We start from the raw sequence: 21,047 nt of genomic DNA on the forward strand, positions 1-21,047 counted from the left end.
GAGAGCAAAGCCTTCTTCTCCTATTTCTCTTTCTGGTCCAGTTTTGATGTGCAATTTTTAGCTGAGGGTGGGGAGGGGTGGGGGGGGGAACAGAAGGACCAGATAAGGTATCAGAAGGTATGGACATTGTGTAAGAAAGGGAGTATACCTCCCTTTACTTTTCCAAGAGCTGAATAGATTCCAACTCTGAAAAGACTGCAGCCTGAATAGAGTCCTTTCAGCTCCATCCACTTCTCCTCCCTGATACTCAACTGCAAATGAAAGTATTTCAATTCCAGCGAGATCACTCTAAAAACAGATCTTTGACAAGGAAAAATTTCAACTTTGTTGCATCTAATTTCAGTAAGGGTTCATCCTAGTGTATCAAACCCAAAACTTGCCATTTATGTTGGACTGTTTTTTGGTCGCCCATCTGCAACACCACCCCCCCCCCCCAAAAAAAAAAAAAAAAAAAAAAAAAAAAAGGCAGAGATTATCTTATGGTCATTTTTTTTTCCTTTAACCTATAAGAAAGACAAATAAAAGTTGTCTGTGTAGCATGCTGTGCACATGTGTTGTTCACTTAAATCCCTTTTCTCTGATCCGCTCTACAGGGCATTTAGTCCATACAAGTGTTCCACATTCTCCCTCAGCACATGCACCGTGCATTTCCATTCCACATCAAATGTAAACAGTCTCTGCACAAGAATGATGGAGGCTACGTTTCAAATCTTGCTTGGGTTTATCTCTGAATGCCAGACAAAACAGGCTTTATGTGGTTTGATAAAAGATCGAGTCATCCCCATTTGCAGACCTTACATCCACTTGCATACCTACTCAAAAATGAACACCGCCAGCAGATCCCCAAACCAGCAACTAATCTGAAGATTGTTTAAAAGATTGTTAACTGGTAAGGCATTATTTAATTCCTCCAATCCCCCCCACTCCCCAATTTCCTAGATTTTATAGGATATATTGCATATTAGCTAGAAGTCCTCTGGGATTTCTGCTCTTAATAAGCAAGCAGACATCTGTGTGGTTCATAAGCACACACCCACTGCCAGTGTTTTTATATATATGTGTATATATACATACATACATATACATATATATATATATATATAAAACACTCTGAATTGTAGATAGAGATATATATAAATGTGTATATATATGTAACACTGAATTTGTAAAGGTTTACACTCTGCCCTCAGCATTATGATTCCCAACTGCTGTCTGCATCCACAAGCACTAGAAATTTGCAGTAAAATCTATCACAACTCCCTTAAACAGGAATTCTTCTCTTTAGGAACATTTTTTTTGTCTTTTTACTTTTCATAAAATCTGTAGAGGAGTATCACAGACAACTCATGCAAATGAGTCACCAGAGCTTAATTAGTCATAGCTTTTGAGTACTAGCGTAGCCACTGTATGCTAGCGTGAACTACCCTCAGCCAGTCTTCTTGAGAATAAAGATCATATTTTGTATCACTTCATTTTTCAGTGCTGAAGAAGTGTTACACTCTCATTTCCTGTAAATAAGCCAATGAGCTGCAGTATTCTCACTATCTGTGGATTATGTTCAATACTAGCTTTTTTTTTTTTTTTCAAATGTAATCCCATTTACTCTGATCCAAGAGCTGACACTTCAGAAAAACAGATCACAAAACACCACAAGTGCTTGTAACACTGCTCTGTAGGCCAGGCCACTATACCTAAGCTACTGTACCAAGAAACTCTCCTACAGGTTATAGATAGCACTTAACATAGTATATATTAAATAATTTCAAACTTTATGCAAAAATTGGCTGGCAGCAATAGGATCTAATGATATTCAAACAGATAAAATTAGTGCTAACAAATGGATGCAGGTGAAGGCCACTCCAAAGACCTTGCAGTCCTCAAGGTATGGCTCTGCCAACACTCCCATGGATGTTCTCTAGACAGGCACAGGGGGCTGCTTCCACGGCCTTTGTAAACAGATCAGATCCAAGGCATGGCACAGCAATGTTCCATGAGGCTGTGTGGGTGACCAAATTCAATAGCAAGCAGATGTGTATAAAGCCTAGCATAAAATAGGTATATTGAACAAGACATAAGTTTCTCTGCCCAGTTACCTTGCTTCTAGTGCAAGGCTTGTAGCAGAGTCTTAAAAAAAAAAAGTGTAAGAAAGTACATATGCATAAAATTATGGTTTTCCTTTTTTTTTTTTTTACCAACTCATCGCTGACTACTGTTTAAAGTACTTGCTAAACTGGAGTTTACATACAGACATCCTGTTTAATAACCCTCTAGTGAGCCTTTCTCCATGGCTTCGCCTAATCTCTCTCTCAGTTTGTTTCTAGTCTAGCTACTGAAGCTTCTGGCAGCAGTGAATCCAACAAGTAATTATTTTTTGTTTTCATTTTTTACTCTGTATGCCTGATAATTTTATTTTACTGTAGCTGGCAAGATGGGATGTATAGGACACTGGACACAGAAATCTGTAGTTTTTTTATTGTTTATCTACTGAAATATTATCAGATTGGTGAGAGAGAAGCTATTAAAATGTAAGGCTGCCTAACGACCCAGATTGTTGAAGGATGTGCTTAGTTGTAGTCCAATTTACAGAAAATGGGCATCCTCCATCACAAAGTTCAGCACGGAAATTGCTTCCGTATGCTTGTACTTCGGCATCTGGAAAAAGACTAAGGATTAAATTAATAGGGATACTTAATCTTCCATATGCCTCAATATTCCTCCACATCCCCCAGGTTATTACTTCTGCATTACTGCAAGAACTACATACAAGATGAGTAACTGCTTGGTGGTGTTTGTTATGATTTTTATTGATTTCACGTATCTTTTAAAATTTCCAGCCAAACCCACAGCTTTTACACAGAACCCACAGTTCTGTTTCTCAGTATTGGGAAGGCAAATCCTCACAGACCTACTGCAGAAGCTGCAAGTATTCAACACCTGAAATGCCTAATGCATGTTCAGCCTGCAAAGTGCTGAATATTTTCATGCCAGACACTTTTCTAAAGCCATCTCTCCAAGTGATGGTTTCAACCTTGCTTTCCAGCACTGGCTAGACTGTGGGGTTCTTTGTCAGTCTTTTACCATCAATATCTATTCAATTAAATTCAATTAATCGATTTATATCCAATTAAAAATAAAGCTGAAATGTGTAACAAGGGCATCATCAGTCAAGGGCTTTTCTGAAGTTTTCACTAATTGCTCTGCTACCCTAGGAAGCACGGTAACTGTTCCCAGGCTACAGAATGACACTAAAAACAGAAGAAAAACCCAGCAAGGTTTGATCCTGTGTTAGATAACGCAGTTGTTTCACATGAAACTGGAAAACTGGCCACACACGAAGAACTATTTTAGGTGAACAAGCTGTCAACATGAAACTTGGTATTTTTGAACTCGGGAAGATGTAGATGAGATAACACTTTTCTAAGTAAAAGGTTAAACTATCTAATGTGTGCTGGTAGGATTGTAAATATGGAGCATCAAAGAACGAGACAGAAATAGGTACAAATCTATATTTTCATTTATGACAGAAATGCTATCATAAAAGTAACACATCCATGGTGCTGAGCAAGACTATGCCACAACAACCAAAAGAAGTCCTCTCAAAGGCCCACAACTTTAATAAATCTTAATACTTCTGCCTACCATGATAAGGGAAAGCTAAAATGTCGGCTTTGCAGGTCAAAGGAATGACCTGTCACCTTCAACGGTCTCTGCAGCATGTCCTAAACTTTTCTGCATTGGATGGGCTGGGAGTTCATATTAGAAATGGCATGATTACAGTTTGCCTTATGATACAATAAAATAGCAGATTTATTCACATTACAGTGAGATTCCTCTGCAACGTATAGCTCAAGTTCATATATTTTTAAGGAAATCGGTAAGATAAATAAATCAGATATGAAACCTTTTGCAATAGGGAACTGTTAGTTGATTAGAAAGCAAGAGTGGAAAAGAGCAAGAATCAAGTCAGAAACTGGACCTAGACTTATCAATGGTCATTCTGTTCATTGGAACTGTTTTCAACATGGTTCCAGTCAATATGCTTTCTAACACATGTGTGGGTAACATAAATGCTCTGGTGAAACAATTACAGAAAATTATTTAGCTAGAAGAAAATGTCATACCATATATATAAATGTTGTAAGATAGAGTCTTCATCACTTTTTGAAAGCCACCTCAAACAAGCCTTTGCATTTCTTTCTCTTTAAAACTTACATAGTCAGCCCTCACTACAAAAAATGTATCCTGTATTTATCATATCCTTACAATTTAACTGACCTCTCTATGTTTAGCATTCACAGACATGGTAGATGGAAGACAGAAAACCACATCAGCATAACCAGAACTGAAAAGGCCTGTGAGAAGTGAGAAGTACACTGCCTTCCAGCTTTGGTTTCCAAGATCAGTTCATATTTCCACTAGTCAACTCAACAAGCACAGCAGCACCTATTTTAGGTTAGGTGTTTTCATGTAAAAGATCTGTTTTTAATTGATTTTAAAAGTGGTGCTATCTGCTTTCCAAGTAAATCTGAAAAAATTCAATGATCTCTATGTTGCTCTCTGGGTTAGTACTGATTAGAAAATAAGGGTTCACCTTCTCAGCTGTAAGCATGCAAAATGTGTATAAGTCTGTATAAGTAATTAATACTGTCTTGCAGAACTGTTTGATTCACATTAAAAGGTGTCACATGTCTCACTACCACATATTTTCTGTACAAATAGAAATCTCCATTTAAATCTCAACAGTTCAAAATTTAGCAACAGGCAGCATAACTCCCAAAGTTTTATGTAACTGAAAAAGACTGTTATAAGATTTTAGTTATGACCTTGGCAATCCTGATATTACTACTGTACTTACCATCAGATACAGGACCAATTCTGAGTATATAAGAAGGGATGCCCAGAAAACTGCATTAGATTGCTATAAACATTCTTAAAAGACAAACCTTAAAGTGTTCAAATCATTGCAGAACATTAAGTCCTAATTTTAAAACAACAGAAAGAGAGTATAATGTCTACTGCTCAGAATGGTTTTTAACATTTTTTTGTAAATCTGGGTTGTGCTGTTCTGCTCTGGGAGGTCCACAGGCAGGACCTACAGACATCTGGGGCAGTCTGGTTTGTAGGGACAACAGGGAGAGTCCAGAGACTGGCCACTTTTAGCCTTCACTGCATAGTCTAGATGGTTTTGTGCAGTGCCCATATTTAAGACTGAATTTCCTTAGCATAGCCAAGCAGAAAGCCTGGTTGATTACTTGAGAAGTGCAAACTGCGCCTGTTATAGCTAAATTAATGGTTGGCAAAAGGCTGAAAAAGAACAGATTAATGGGAAAATTAAAAAGCTAGCACTGCAGTCATTTATAGCCAAGCTGAAATTAGTGCAGCGAAAAGAAAATAGGAGGGCAGAACACAGAATTTCCCAAGTGCACTGTGGGCTTGCTCCTGGCTGGAGCTGCTGGGCACACCCAGCATTAAGCCCCTGGCAGGCAGCACTTGCGGCGTGAGGATGAGGAGTGCCGTGTGAGGAGGAAGGGCACTGTGCACACACAGCTGGGCCCATCTGGAAAAACTGTTTTTGATTTTGAGCTTGGTAGCCAGCCAGCTGTGGCCAGGTTCCTTGAGGGGAGGCTGAATAGTCACTCACAGATGTTTCAAGGATAAAAAGAGAAGGCTAGTCACCGCAAATAAATTGATTTGCTGCTGTAATCCTGCTCAACAACATTCCCTGAGGTATCTACATGCACACTCTTGGACCATTGGCACTTGGCAGGGTGTGTGAGCCCCGCCTGGGTGCTGCACTCCTGCTGTTACATTCCCACTGGACCACAGCTGGCTGAGTGGGCTGTGGGCAGCCCTCTGCACCCAGCATGGCAAGACACCTTTAGGAGAGCACAGCATTTGCCACCCTCAGATTGGTAAGCGACAGAGAACAATGGCAAAGTCAAAATATGCTGTGATTACATGTTGGGTCGTGATTTCTTTTCACGAAGGCCTCTCTGGCTGTGCAGTTTCTAGTTACATTCACAAAACCACCTTTTCAGGGTCTTGCCAAAATTACAACATTCAGCAGGAAGGAATCTGCAGGAAGGTTCTTGCAAGTGTGATTCATCCCTTTGGCTTTTGCCTGTTAGGAAACAACCTTTAGGTTCAGGATCCCAAACTGTGTAAATCACAAGGTCAAAGTTTCTCTCAGTGCACAAGATGAACAGACTACAGGACTCTCCCTTAAATGAGCATGTTCCTAAGTTTACAGAAGGAAACACAACATTTTGCTGATGTCAATACTTGAAAATTCAGGCTTTTGCCATGAAGAACCATAATTCCTCCTCTGACTTACAGGAGATTTTTCAATTGCACAAGAGGTGTTTAGATGCTGACACTAGCCTGCAGCACTGAAAATCTCTCCTCCTGAAGTCCAAGACTGAAAACTAATTCACAAACCAAATGAGATGGAACTGTTTAAAATATTTTGTCACCTTAAAAACCATCTGATATCCTTAATACAGTGCTTTGCTCAGGAAAGATTTAACTGTACGTTGAAAGCATACCAAGCAACATGCACTTTATGGGAAAGAGAGGGCCAATCTCTGAGTGCAAAAACACCAAAAAAATTAGCTTTGGCCACCATCTACAGCTGCAGCAAAAATTTGATTCTAGTGTTGCCAGTGTGTTTTTATGTTAACCACTGTTTGCTGAGTCCAACTGAAATCCTCTATTTTTAGCCTTTCAGCTACTTTCAGATAAAATTCCTGCAGATAGGACTAGCTGTATAGGGCAGATAACATACAGTTCTGAAACCACAGATGACCTCATGCAACTGCAAAGAAAGAAGGGTCTGTTACTTAAAACAAAGCTAAAATTTAACCCAGCTATACTAAAATTATACAGGGAGTGTTTTACAGTCCCATTACAAGACATAAAAACCCAGTCACTATAAATTCACGGTGTACTTATTTGTAAGGATGTAAAAAAGAGTAATTAATAACCCCCAAACAGCTTATCTCTGAGCCCGTACAACACCAAGGCTTTCCCAGGCTCGCTGGAGATTTCACAAACAGCACTGAGAAGCTGCTTTAGCTGCCATTTGAGAATTATTTGTCCACACTGAAAAGTCATTGCTCTTTGTCACAAGTCGCAAGACATTTTCTAGTGTTCCGCACTTTTAGTTGACATTATGGAGAGAAAATAAATAAATGTAATCCAAACTTTCTGGAAAGGGCTTCCATGTGTAAGAACACATATTAACCACAGATGTGAGGGAGCACTGCACAGTGATTCTTTTTTGTGCTAAATGCACTCTACCTTTCTCTCTTCTACTTCAGTCTTTCTGTGTGTCCCCCCATATACCAAAAGAAACCTGTTTCCCTTAAAACACAGTTATTTCCAGGAGACTGCAGTCCTGAGTACTATCATTCAAATTTATTAAAGTATTTAAGGAAGAATGTGTAAGAAACGGGCATGTCACCAGTGAATCAATACAGATCAGGGTGCTAGTTTGTAACCCCTGGGATGTACTGTTCACACCTCTTTTAGTTTGCAGAGTATTTGCTGGATGTTTCTTCAGAACAAAACCTTCATAAGGTTACCACATTTTCCAGTAGTGGAAGAAACACTCTGAAAGCTCTTTTCCTCAGGAAAAAGCTTCAACCCTTAATAACAAATGAACAGGTCAGATACATGATTGAAATAATCTTCAAGAAAAGAAATGCTTTCACTCCCTCACCAAATCATTCTAAGAAATCAGTAAAAGATTCAAACTGTTCTTCTTAACTCCTCCTTTCTTTCTTAAATACCAGCACAGGCAAACCTGTATTTTTAACAATGACACAACCTCTACCTGTCATCTATTTTTTCAAGCATAGCTAGCATTGAAATAAAGGGTTACAAAGCACTTAACTGTTAATTTGGGATTATAGAACAAGTCTGATTTTTTTGGATTCACATCACTTGGAAGGAGAAACTCCATTTATCATAAGGAATGAAAGCCAGGATGGAACAAGGTTTGCTATTTCCCTCTCTGAGGAATTGTAGGTGGACTTATGTAAACAGCAGAGCAACGATCAAAGGCAAATCTTAGGCACCATAATATGCTGAGGTATTAAAGGAACAGAGCCTTTTATCTGTTGGGGAGGAAGGAAGTAAAGCATTGAGATATATGTAACATATACAATTAAAAATAAAAAACCCCAAGCGAGTCCCAAAAGAGGCTGAAATCAATTAAATTCCGGTTCTTTTCTTATTCTGTTAAAATGATGAGAACCAAAAATGCAATCTGCGACAAAACTTATGCTCCATCACCTGGAAAAGCCAGGCATTCAACTCTATTTTAAGTTGAATTTTCCTTCACATCCTATGAAACAAGCACTGTTTGGTCACAAACCATGTCCTCATTCACTGCCTGTTCAACTGAGGCTTACCTTGTCCTCCACTCTGTTCAGCCTGGCACCAATCGTGTTATTTCCTCGATCTTTGCTTTTCTCTGTGGAACAAGAAACATTTTCAGATTAATATATGGTGGTATAACAAAATAGCAGCAAACCACAACAGGGTGTGTTTAACTAGCCCACCAACACCATGTAACTGAACACCCTTACCAGGCTGATAGATCCATTCCTTAAAAGTAGTTTTTTGTTTCTTTTAATAGTATTGGCCCACACCAGGGCTTTTAATAGCCCTGAGTTTAAGGCCTTTTTACTCTTAGTTTTATGCTTTAACCATGGAAAGCAAAAATGTTCCCAATTAAGTTAATGTTTTAATTGCCACTTACAAACAATCTGCCAGTATGCAAAGGACTCTACAGACAACTTGAATAACACATTTGGTAACATTTTATCTTTTTTTCCCCACTATAAACCATATAGAAAGATGAATTTTCAGATGACATAAACAGAGAGTTCTCATTAGCCACACTTGTCACAAACTTAGTGCCTTGTGCTCCTTTTCCAGTCTCTTTTCAAAGCTATCAAAGATCTATGTGAATATTACCAATTTCACAGGAACTCTGTAATCTTACCACACCAATTTATTGAAAATATGGTGAGTCTCAGAAAGACTAGGGCCAACATTTTGAAAGCTTCAGTGAAAGTTGGTGCTTTAAGAATCTAAATAACAACAACCCTCATTTAAAAGTGTTGATGACTAAATATTATTGGCAATGCTTAATCTTCAGAGCACAACCAGTTGGCACTGTTTAAAAATTTGGCAATAAAATGAAGTATTTTAACAAGTATTTTCCATTAATTATATGTTCATCAGATTAAATTTTAGACACATCCTTTGCATTAACTTACCTGAGACAGAGATAAAAAGAGATGGCTTTCCTATGGACTGGTCCAACCTATAAAACAAAAAGAAAACATTTTTGTTTTTTATCAGTCTGAACCAGCCTCTTCACTATCCCTAGCTGAAGTAGGGAGGCCTCTTCACAAACAAAGTGAAGTTCAGATAATTCTGGTTTGTCCTGTAAGTGAAGCAGTTGCTTTATTGAGAGTAGCTCAAGAGTAGCTTGAAATTAAAAGTATAGTAACAAAATGGGATTTGACTTAGATTGCTCTATAGCTTCTTTAACCACTGCAAAGTTTTACCATGCCCATCACTTTTCCATGTGATCAGCATTGATTTGTCTTTTCCTTGTTCTTCTGCAGCTTTCTTGTTGCACCTGTCATCTCTTAGTTTGCTCTTACGTGCAATTCTACCAGAGCAGGTGAGAGTACTGCACTCTCCAGGTATGAGACAGCCCCTAACATATAGGGATTGCAGTCTATAGTCACAGCTAGCAGGGACTGAGGTAATACATATAAGTTCCAATCATCAGCTTTTTAAGCTTTTTGCCTTTACCTCCCTGTGTGAAAAAGAAACTTTACACAAATGCCATTTCATATTCCCTAACTTTGCACAGTCCTGCCAATATGGCACCTTTACCCCTGTCAGTTTTTTATCTGTAGACCCCAATCACTGCCCAATTTACAAACATCCTTCTGCTGCTGTTTACAGGTACACCAAGGCTGGGCTTCACTGATGTACCTCCTCTGCAGCTCCTTGATTCGCACCATCAGGTTGAGGTGGCCCTGGGAATATTGCTCAATAACATCTCGGACATCATAGGGCTTTCTGGCTTGCTGTAAAATAAGAGACAAAAAACATGCCTTTTAGTCAAAAGGATGGAGGAATGGCCAGTGGTGATGGAGATGTTTTTGAAGAGTAAACAGTAAGTTCTTTTAATACTGTGTAAACATATGAGTTATTTTGATTGTTGCCATGATCACCCACTTTTGGTGGAATAATTCTGACAGTTCTCATTTCATCCACTTTTTTCTTACTGCAGGTCTGTATGCCTTTCAAGAGATAATCCACTGAACTTGAGTTCAAAAGAGCTTGGAGCCAAAAGTGTTTATCTGGCACTTTGCTCAGCAGTCTGTGCACACTCTAGTTTCTTCTGGAAATAAGGTTCATATTCCTTGGCCACTGAAAAATAAAGAGGTCGTGCACATGTACAAACCCCTGTTCTCAGCAGTTGGGGTTTGCAGTTCAGGTCTTACCATGGGAAGTTAAAACACAGTCCTAGATGAAGGTGCATGACTGATTTCCTCTTCCAGAAAGACTGGCTGAGCTTTCAAAACTGCTGGGAAACACTGATGCAAGAAATGCCCTGTGTCTGTAATTTGCACCTCATATATGGGAAAGACTTAATTTGACCTATTAGTAATAAAACAACTTTTGTGCAGTATTAAAGGCAATAGTATCAACCTATAAACACCAAGACTCACTGCAAAGCAAGTGAATGAACGTGTTGAAGGGCAGCAACAAAATTAAGATATCTTTAATATAGAGTCCAATCAATGCCAGAACTGGGCTTCCCAGCACAGAAAAGACACAGACCTGTTAGAATGAGACCAGAGGAGGCCACAAAGATGATCAGAGGGCTGGAGCACCTCTGCTATAGACAGGCTGAGAGAGTTCTGTTGTTCAACCTGGAGAAAAGAAGGCTCCAGGGAGACCTCACTGAGGCCTTTCAGTATTTGAAGGGGGCTTTTAAAAAAGATGGGGACACATTTTTTACAAGGGCCTGTAGTGATAGGAGAAAGGGGAAATGGCTTCAAGCTGAAAGAGGGCAGGTTTAGATTAAATATTAGGAAGAAACTCTTTAGTGAAGGTGGTGAGACACTTAAACGGGTTGCCCAGAAAAAGTGCAGATGCTCCGTCCCTGGAAACATTCAAGGTGAGGTTGGGAGGGGCCCTGAGCAACCTGATTGGGTGAAGATGTCCTTGCTCATGGCAGGGGCTTTGCACTAGATGGCCTTTAATGGTCCCTCCCAACCCAAACTGTTCTATGATTTCTGACTCATTCATTATGCTGTTTATAGAAACTCCACAGATAATTTTCAAGGTTTTGTAAAACCCTTAGTAACACTGAGTTACAACTTCTCCTTTCTTGCACCTTTTGAGAAGAAGGAAAAGAGTTTTCAGTGGTAGCTTCTACAACACCAGAACTTGGATCCCTTTTGAAGTCTCAGTAGTATTTTGTCACCTGTACTTCAAAAGCAGATGTCTCTGCACTGCTTTATCTTATTTCCCAAACTTCAGGATTTCCTTTATTCCATGCCATAAATACCTTTTTTTTCTAAGCCAAAGGAAAGTGAGATACAATAAAAACAACAGGCTGTGGTACCTTTATGCAGTCCTCTGCACCTGCCTGGAAAGTAGCTCCCACATTTCAGGAATCATTCCTTTAATAACATTGCTTCATCAAACAAATTATATTTCAGTCTCCCAGATTCCCCAAGTGAACTGCAAGCCTTGGGTGAATGTGAGATACTCTCTAGTGGAAGGCTGAGCAGGACTGGGAATTGCTTCATCTAACCAAGAAGCACAGAAGAATTCCCAAGCATCCCAACTGCTTACACACACAAAAACCATAACTGACACCCACAAAGAAAGAAATATGAATCAGCCATGGCACAAGCCTGTAAATCTTTCCATGAACTAGTACTGTAAACATGGTAATACTAAGAAAAAAAAGAATTCTTGGATTCTTTTTGTTCTATAAATAAGCAAAGATGTTCAGTAAGAATAAAGATGCAGAGCTTTCCCTTGCCACCCTCATGCTCTGCCACAGGAGCCTGACAGTAGTGTAGGTATTTCCCTGCCTGTTTTTCATTTACAGGGCTGTTTCTTTCCCTTTAAAACAAGAATTGAAAACCTAGAGTAAATAGAATTTATGAACGAAGACAAATTTCTAAGTATGACTGGGTATTTAATAGTCAGTACTGATTTTTCTGTAACTACTTGATATTGAAAGCTGATCTTCCATGAGAAAATATTCTTGATGTTGACCATATCATAATTTTTTAAAAAGAAAAAAAACCTGCAGCAGGCAACAAATGAGTATGGAAAAGACAAAAGCAGAAGCCAGTCCCACAGCTTTCCTTAACTGCTTCTCTTCCTTACTTTTGGTCCTCTGCTAATTAACCAAAACTTATGGCAAAACTTTTCTTAAACAAGTTAAAATTTCCCCCATCATAAATGAAAGTTTGTAAAAGGTACAAAAGCCAATGCCAAATATTAAATGTACACCACTGGCTGTGGCTGTTGTTGTTCCCTAGTAACTGCATGGGCAGGGAGGCAGACCTGGGAGAGGGAGAGGGGAATCCAGGAAAGGGGAATTTCGGGGAAATGGAACCAAGTAACAGTCAAATAAAATGGATAGAACACCCTGTGAAGCACAGGACACTGAAATACATAATTTAGTACAGCGCAGTACAGAGATTAGAAAAGATTACACACACAATTCACATGAATCACGTAATATGATGAACTACAAGACTAGAAATGCAAGATTTTCCAGGGAAATTGTAACAAACCAGGCAACAGTTACGTCAGCAGTAGAACTGCAACCTGTATTTTTAATTTATGCTACATATAGAATATTTGCCATGGTAAAAATCAAACCCCAAGTTAAAAAGCTATTTTAGAAGGAAATTAATTTACTCAATTGGAAGAATTTACGTGGAAAGAAAATCTTTAAACTTTTCAAAATGAAAATGGGAAATCAGAACAAATTCCTGGTCTTTGTGTCTGTGTATCACAGTTGTATCCATGTACGTAAGTTTTAAGACTTCCAGAAACTTTCATATTCAGAAAACAAAGGTTATTTACTCATTAATCAGTAAGATAACTGAGTATGGTGATTTTCTTTCTGAAATTCAGTTGTAGTATTAGATTTTGTCAAAAACATCTGCTTTATAACTAATACATGAAATTCTTTTTTGGTAGGTAGGGTGAATGAAGTCTAGAAAAGCATTCATTTTTAAGTCTGCTTTCCCTATAATCTACAAAATCCTTCCTTAAGCACAAGTCATTCACCTTCACTGATGCACAGGACTTGTGCTGAATGTGATCTTTTGTATAGAATTTGAAACAGTCCTACAGACTTTACGAGAACATAAACACATCCATAAAAAAGGTATTAATTCTTTATAATATTGTGCTGGGTTCATGGTTATACATGGGCATCATCATAAGGGCTATATTTAAACCTGGACTTTGAAACACAGCCTAAATTTCTCTCCTTCTTTTTAAAGAGGAAATGATACTTCACAAAGACTTGCTTTTCATGTCCTTTGAAAATCTTTGTATCCCTGTTTAGCTTTTCTTTATTTGTTTTATTTATTTATTTATTTTTAAACAGGAAGGCTTTGCTTTCTAACTGGCTTTTGTCCTTCTGATGCCATCACCCCCCCTTATTAGCTGAGCTCTTTAAAAAATATATCTAGTCAAATTTAGGCCTACAGGTGTGTCCTGCAAACAGATGGTATAGTTTAAGAACCATGCTGGGTTCATGCTGGGACCTATTTTGCAAAATTTTCCTCTTCCTTTCCTTCTTCCTATGCTGCCCTACTCAAAAGCTTCACAGGCATCTCTAAAAAATACTCCTGTAAAGTGCTGTCCTTCCTCAGTGTTCCAGCTAATTTTAAGCATGAATAGCCCAAAGGACTTCAGATAAAATTTGGTTGTGGGTTTGTTCTGGTTTTTTTTCAATAGTTATAGAAAGAAAATATTGGAATTTTCTTTTTTTTTGGAACATACATTTCACATAAACATAAAGATTAGAAATCAAATATCTACCAGAAGACAGCTGTGCAGACCTCTTAAATGCTGAAAGATACATTTTTTAAATGCAGCTTCTGCTTTACCTTATTTTCAGATATTACATTAGTCTGCTTATTAGGAACAGTACAGTCATTACTTGGCACATGTTAAAGCAATTTAATTTCTTACGATTATTTAATGTGCATGGAACAGATTTACAACACACTTTGATGAAAGAATAATGACAGTGGTTATCTCTTAATTACAGAAGAGATTTTCAAAAGCACCTTGTGGCTTGAATTTCAAGGTGACTTTGTGCACTAAGTTACTTGGGTGCTTTAGAAAACGATACCTTTGGTGCTCTCCAAATTTTTAAGCTGGATCATAACCCTGCATACAAAAACTGTGGAGAAGTATGAGATATCACCCTACATTCCTATCGGAGATTCTGCTTCTGAAGGAACAGCAGCGTGCCACTTGCACACAGGGGTGACTTGAGATCCACCCCACTTCAGCCAAATGACACCTTTAGTTCTTTAGCAGCAGCTAATACTGGTTATTCAGGAAGAAGGAAGACTGCTAAAGACAGATGAGAGACAACCTTGTTGGGGAGTTTTGTAGATGGCCAGGACCGGGCCTTTTGCAGATGCAAAAGTGAGAGTACAACTGAGAAGCCAGATTAGCAACCGAGATACTGAGCACAAACAAGTTTTAAGTATGAACTCAATAGTCCCATTCTATTCAGTCAAATGCTTTTTCAGCTTCTATCAAATCATCTGCCGCAGGGGACTTTGGTTTATTTGCCAGGTGGATAATGTTGCACACAGTGTTCAGGCATTTTCAAAATCTGTTTCTGACAAATACCACTTGGGAGGTAGATATAGAACGTGTGGATTTCTTGTTACTGAGCAGTTTAGTTAATACCATGGCAAATATTTTATGATCTAAATTTATGAGAGCAATGATTCAGTAATTACCACAGAGCAAAGGATCACAATCAAGTTTTAGAATGAAAATAAATTAGATTTTAATGGAACAGGCCACATTTAGGCAATTATTCACACAACAGCAGCAGACACACGACTGGAATGGGCCACATCTCTTGCCAAGTTTCAAGTGCTGACCAGCAAGTGCTAAGAAACTTCTCAACAAAATGACTATAAATATTATTTTCAAGTAGTTGAGACATTGTGCCTTTCTTAATTTTAGTTTAATAATAATAAAAGGTGAAATGTGCTAGAAGAGTTTTTGAAAGCACTCTTTTCAAGAAAATTCTAGACATGGGAGATTTCAGCCTCAATAGTGACAGTCTGAATACATTATACATAACTAATGCAATTTTCTGAAAAGCTCAGGCAACCTTAGTCATAAATTAACTCAAGAATTTAAGTAAAAATGAAAATATGCAAAGTAGAAATGCATTAAAGAATTCAGGCAGTGCTTCTAAATTTTACAAGGAAATCAAAATCGTGGGTTTGAAGTAGCAGAAGACTTTGCCTTACAGATACAGACTGTCAACTGAAAATCATCACCATCAACATCTTTTTGATCCTAAGTTTTGTGGCCTTCAAATTTGAAAGAGAAATTACATTCTCCCTTTTTTGGAGGGTCTAGATTAGAGGTGGGATAGCTTTCTGGCCTATTGTAAGCAGTAGTAGCGAAGTCATGTGTGAAAATGGATGTAGGCAGTTAAGACCCTCTCATCCTTTGCATTTTCAGTTGTGAAGCCTGTTCTCTGAAGATTAAGCCTTATTAATTAATTTTAAATAAAGTAATATATTTATTACCTATATATATATGTATTCATCTGGTTTAAATCAAGCTGAAGGCTGTTGACACGTGTTTTTACTGGATTAATGAAATTGATTTTTAGAAAGTGTGCAGTCAGAATTTTTTATTCAGACCAGGAAACAAGGTTAATTAGCTACTGTTAAATGCTTATGGCATCACAAGACCACAGCAAGTGGAGTGGCACACAGGAAATGTGTCATTGAGGGCCAGAGGAGGAAAGATAATTGATATCTCACTAACTGGGAAGGAGGTCTCCTACCATGCAGAGGGGAGAAAGGAGAAGAAATGAGAAACCTTCCAATACACTAACAAATTTCCACCTCAGTTTCTTATCAGGACTTCATTATCATTGAGTAAGGGACAGAAACAAGGCTGAGGTAGTATTTTAATCTCTAATCCTACTGACTCGGCATGAAAGCAGCACACAGCTCAGAATTAATGGAGACATACGAGAATGTTTGCACTGCCAGAAAGAGACAGCGATAACAGAGGGCTAAGGGTCAAGTCCATTAGCAGAAAATAGCATTTTAATTCAGACTGCATTTCAGGAGTTTAGCCTATTTCCAGTGCATCCACAGTTGACTAACCTGCCATGAAACAACCACCCTATTGAAGGAGGGAGAGAATAGTGGGTGTAGCTCACCATTACTGAAATGAATTGTGTTAGTCTCTCTTAAGTTTCTAAAAGAAACAATGGATCAGGAGAATAAAAGGGTTTATTTAGAAAAGGAGCTTTCTATTCACAACTCACCTGGAACTTTTTTTTTGCCACAAAATACTGCATCCTCCGAATCACCTTGATTGCAGCACGGTGGTGCTCCCTCAGCCTGTGGGAAAAAGGAGGAGAGTGAGGGGGGGAAAGAGCATCTCCACCCAGACAGTAAATATAACAGTCTGCAGAAAATCCTTCACCAACACATCAGTGTGCAGTGTAAGTAGTTGCCATCCAGCCTGGGAGCACAACACACCATTCTGCTGACCTTCCTCACCTTTCAAGAAGGCTCTGAAAATCCAGGGTTTTATCTGACCCATGCTAGGTTTGCACACATTTCAGAGCTAAAAGAAGTGTCCACATAACCTCCTTCTGTGTCTAAGCAAACCACCACGCATACCTCCCAGTTTCATTTCCACAAAAGAACCCCCAAACTCCCAAGTTCATGCATATCCAGCCATGAACGGCTTTTATACAGTCACTCCAGAAATCCATTTTTTAGGGTTTTTTTGTTTGGTTGGTTTTTTTGTGGTGTTCACCCCAAAATTTCTGTATAACATGTTTCTTCGCTTAATGAATTCTGGTTTTTTCCAAGTAATTATTTAAAAAAAAACACTTGAAAGATTTTTGGGTTGTTGCCTGCTAAACAATCCGAATGATCTTGTGGTTGCTGGATATAACATCTACATACATATTTATCCCCAAACTGAACTGTAACTTAATACAATGACAAAATAATCTGACAGGTCTTTAAAAAATATATCCCCCTCTTTGTGCATATGCATATGGTCTGAAAACAGAATAAAAAGAAAATAATTTGCTCATTGTACTTTCAAATAACAGATTTTCATAGAACCTGACGTTATTTTTCAAAGAGTGCCTTAAGACCAACAGGTACTTCAAATTTTTCAAAGCTTGCAAAAAATAATGCATCTTCCTTCTTAACATTAAAACACCATCTCAAACATTAAGCCAATTATTCACATTGCTCATTCTATTACTCTTACCAAGATGCACTTGAATGATATTACAGCACCACCTTTATTTCCTTTTTAACTGCATGAACATCAAGTGTTTCTAACTCTCATCCCAAACAGACCTCTACTGATGGCTTTGGGGAGCAGCTGTAAAAGCAGAGTTAGATGTTCCAGATGTTTTATCTTTATAAGCTTATTAGTAGTAATACTGATAGACCTGCGTATTGAGATGTCACTTTGCAGTGCTTTCTGTCTCTGCTGAAGATGACAGCATTCATACTCACTAAGGAACAGAGAAGTCATATTTAAGTTCTGTAAAAGTTTGTACAAGTTTGTGTCTTTAGTAGGATATAGCCTGGTATCACCCAAGCCTCTTCAGCTGAACATAACCTGGAATTTTAATGAGTATTCAGGTGTTCCCTCAGGATAGATCTCCCCCAGCAAACAAATGTTCTGTCCTCTGAATAGGTGTAGCTGGAGTGTTCCCCTTCTGAAAACTCACCCTTTTTAGCAGAAAAACAGCTTTCTGCAAAGCCAGAAACAGAACCAAAAAGAGCCATCATTTCCTACTTCTAGCTATTGCCTCTTGGGTGAGTTCTTTCTGTTATAGAAATTGTTCAGATTTAGCAATGATAGACTACTTTCTCCAAAACCAGCATAAAATGCACTGCTTTTCAAGCTAATAATATACAGCTTTTCACCACAGGTCTACAGACTGCTATGCCTCTAAGTTATTTATATAAATTGTCTGTACCTCAAAAATTATACACCAAACCTGCAGTTGGATCTGCATAGGAAGCCCTTTCTCTCTTAACACCTTCCTGAGGTGTCTTAGAGACACTGTCTCCAGGTCCCTGTTCCCACAGATCTGACTGTAACATCACGGTTCAAGATACAAAAGTGGAAATTTGCTACTCCTGACTGGAATGGCCGTGTGCTTGGATCAATTCCCAGTGGACAGAGTTAGCCTAATGCTACTTCAGGAAACCCCTGTTCTGTGAGCCTGTGCTGCATCATTCTGCTGCTAGGGACTTGGACGACTTCCCCAAAACCCAAAGGAAATAAAGTGTTTGGGCTTTTAAGTTCTGCTTCACAGAGATGGAAGCCAAAAGGTAAACATTGTTTAATTTTCTAGTAAATATCAAAGGTATGATATCATGCAGCTATACATCCTATACATAAAAGCACACAAAAACATCTTTTGACAAATAGAAATATATTTGAATTGCCATAAAACTGCTTGTAGTATTTTGGTTTATGCCTCATTTCCTCTGGGGTGTTCTTCACAGTCCATTATTTCTGAGTAAAACATTTTTCTTCGGGACAGCCAGTCACCAGTAGAGCACACCAAATCCTTCATTCTCTATCTAGAGGACAAGTCCCATCTATAAGCAAGGCAGGCAGATAATAAAAATTATATTTGCCATTCAGTGAAATAACAAAGCTACACCAGCAAAATGATTTTCCAATGCAGCTATTCACCATCAATCATTTTTCAGTGCTAACATGAACTACCATGCCAGGAGGGAAAGTTAATACTCTCATTTTAATCCTTCCCATTTTCAGCTCCAGTAGGAATGCTTACAGTGAGCTTGTTTCTGCTTATGCTGTAAAATGCAATTCGGCACAACAGGCTGTCCTGATTCCTCAAGATTAAATGCTTCTGCGATGAGAGAAGGGAATAAAGGATTTAATTAGTAGCCAAGGTTATGATTCACGGTTGTTTGATCTCTTTGGCAAACTGGTAACAAATGCTTTAGTAAATTGAGAGCTTAATCATTAACTGGTGATATTTGTTTGTTCAGCCACTTGTGACATCTCTGAATTTTGGTTACAGAGGGACTGTCTGCAACCTCTGGGCACATGGAGCATGCTTAGACATCAGATGGGCACTCAATACCTTACTGCCCTCACTTCTGTGAATACTTTTTTTAGGAGTGTGGCTGGAAATGACCTCACCTGAGTGTGCTGCCAGAGTGCAGCACCTCACCTTCCTGGTGTGTCCACCCCCACACCTTTTGGAGAAGCAGCGCTGTGCACAGTGAGTCTCCGACAGCAGCGTGGAAGGGATTTTCAGGGACTGCTGGGATACTCCAGAGAGCCTGCCTGCTTCAGCGTGGCTGTGTGAGCTAAGCTCTCCTGCAATTGCAGTCCCTCATTTTAAGATGTTTAGTTTTGCCTGACTTTGGGGGAAAGCTTGTTGGATAAGTGCATTAGCAACAGGGTCAGCAGGCACAGCTTTTGCCCTTTTGGCAACAAAGCTATTTTCCTCTACAGAGCATTCATCAGGCTTTGAGCCTCATCATCCCCATGCCCATTAATATCATAACTGAAATCTGAGGGAACTTGCCAAACACCATTTGACTGGTTCTAATAACCAGCAGCATGTCACCTTAAACAGTAATATACATAGCATGCCTTTAAAATCAATCTAAAGATTCACATTTCTGATACAGGACAACTTCTCAGCCTGCACCCTTCTGAAGAAAAACTGCCAATAGCTTTCACTGGCTACCAGTAATTTTTTTCTCAATATGAACAGGACGTCAAGATCACCTTGAATATAACACATACTATGTGGCATTTCTCATGGACTTAAACTCACAGAATTAGGTCCTGAAGCCACCAAGGAATCTACAGCATTGTTATAACCCTTAGGAATCCAGATGGATGAAGAAGGATGTAACAATTCAAAAACAGAAGACCATCCTAGTTGTAATAGGACCAATAGATTCATACAAACCTACATTATTTGCAGGTATTAACTAGGTCTGCTTTGTATTTGCACTGAAAAATGACCTGTTGTGGATGCAGGGGCTATTCAAAGCACAAGAAATGAGGATAAAAAAACCCTGGCAACAAAATACTATGGATTGAGCACCCATGTTAAAAAAGAAAGCCTGGCAGAATTAAATGACTAGAAATCCTTAGTTTTTCCTGCCTCCTTTAGTTGTTAAGATACATAACCTACAACCAGGCACTTGGAGGAAACCTGATCTCTTCATCAGTCCATCAGAAATCTGAACTGGAATTTCACTTAAATTGGAAAACAAGCATGATGAAGTACTTCATGTAATTCAACTGACATTCCCATTTGGTTGGAAGGTTGTTATACATTAATAAATGCTCTGAACTGTTGCAATTCAGATTTTTGTACATTTGACTACGTATTGTTCATTTTTCACAACACAATGAGCCCAAACCCCAGTAGGTTTCCGAAGCTGTGGCTCATTCCCGAGTCCCACACTCACTGTCAGCCACAGTGAATGTCACTGTTCAGCCAGCACCCGCCTGCCTTCTTCCTGGCAGGGAACCTGCAGGGCCACCCCAGCAGAATGCTCTGGGACAAAGGCTAAAACCTTTTGGTTGCAAAAACTGTGTGGCTTTATGAAAAAGGAAGTAAGCAGGTGTGTGGTTTGGTTGCTCTATGATTCAAGAAAAATAAAAAACTTTCTTTAAAATTAAGTTTTACAAGATAAATC

The 21,047-nt window shown here is 38.7% G+C and overlaps 1 protein-coding gene across 4 annotated transcripts in view; it reads right to left on the reverse strand.

Annotated features, from left to right (window-relative positions):
- Positions 1-21,047, reverse strand: part of KCNQ1 (potassium voltage-gated channel subfamily Q member 1) — a 337,731-nt gene that overhangs the window by 95,430 nt on the left and 221,254 nt on the right. For all 4 annotated transcript variants that reach the window (XM_069016938.1, XM_069016940.1, XM_069016939.1 and 1 more), the window contains 4 exons: positions 16,628-16,703; positions 10,021-10,115; positions 9,288-9,334; positions 8,415-8,476 (listed from right to left, as the gene is read on the reverse strand). In XM_069016938.1, coding sequence (XP_068873039.1) covers positions 8,415-8,476; positions 9,288-9,334; positions 10,021-10,115; positions 16,628-16,703 — 280 coding nt within the window. The remainder of the gene's footprint in view (positions 1-8,414; positions 8,477-9,287; positions 9,335-10,020; positions 10,116-16,627; positions 16,704-21,047) is intronic.

This window comes from Aphelocoma coerulescens, chromosome 5, assembly GCF_041296385.1.
Source record: "Aphelocoma coerulescens isolate FSJ_1873_10779 chromosome 5, UR_Acoe_1.0, whole genome shotgun sequence".
NCBI classification, from domain to species: Eukaryota; Metazoa; Chordata; class Aves; order Passeriformes; family Corvidae; genus Aphelocoma; species Aphelocoma coerulescens.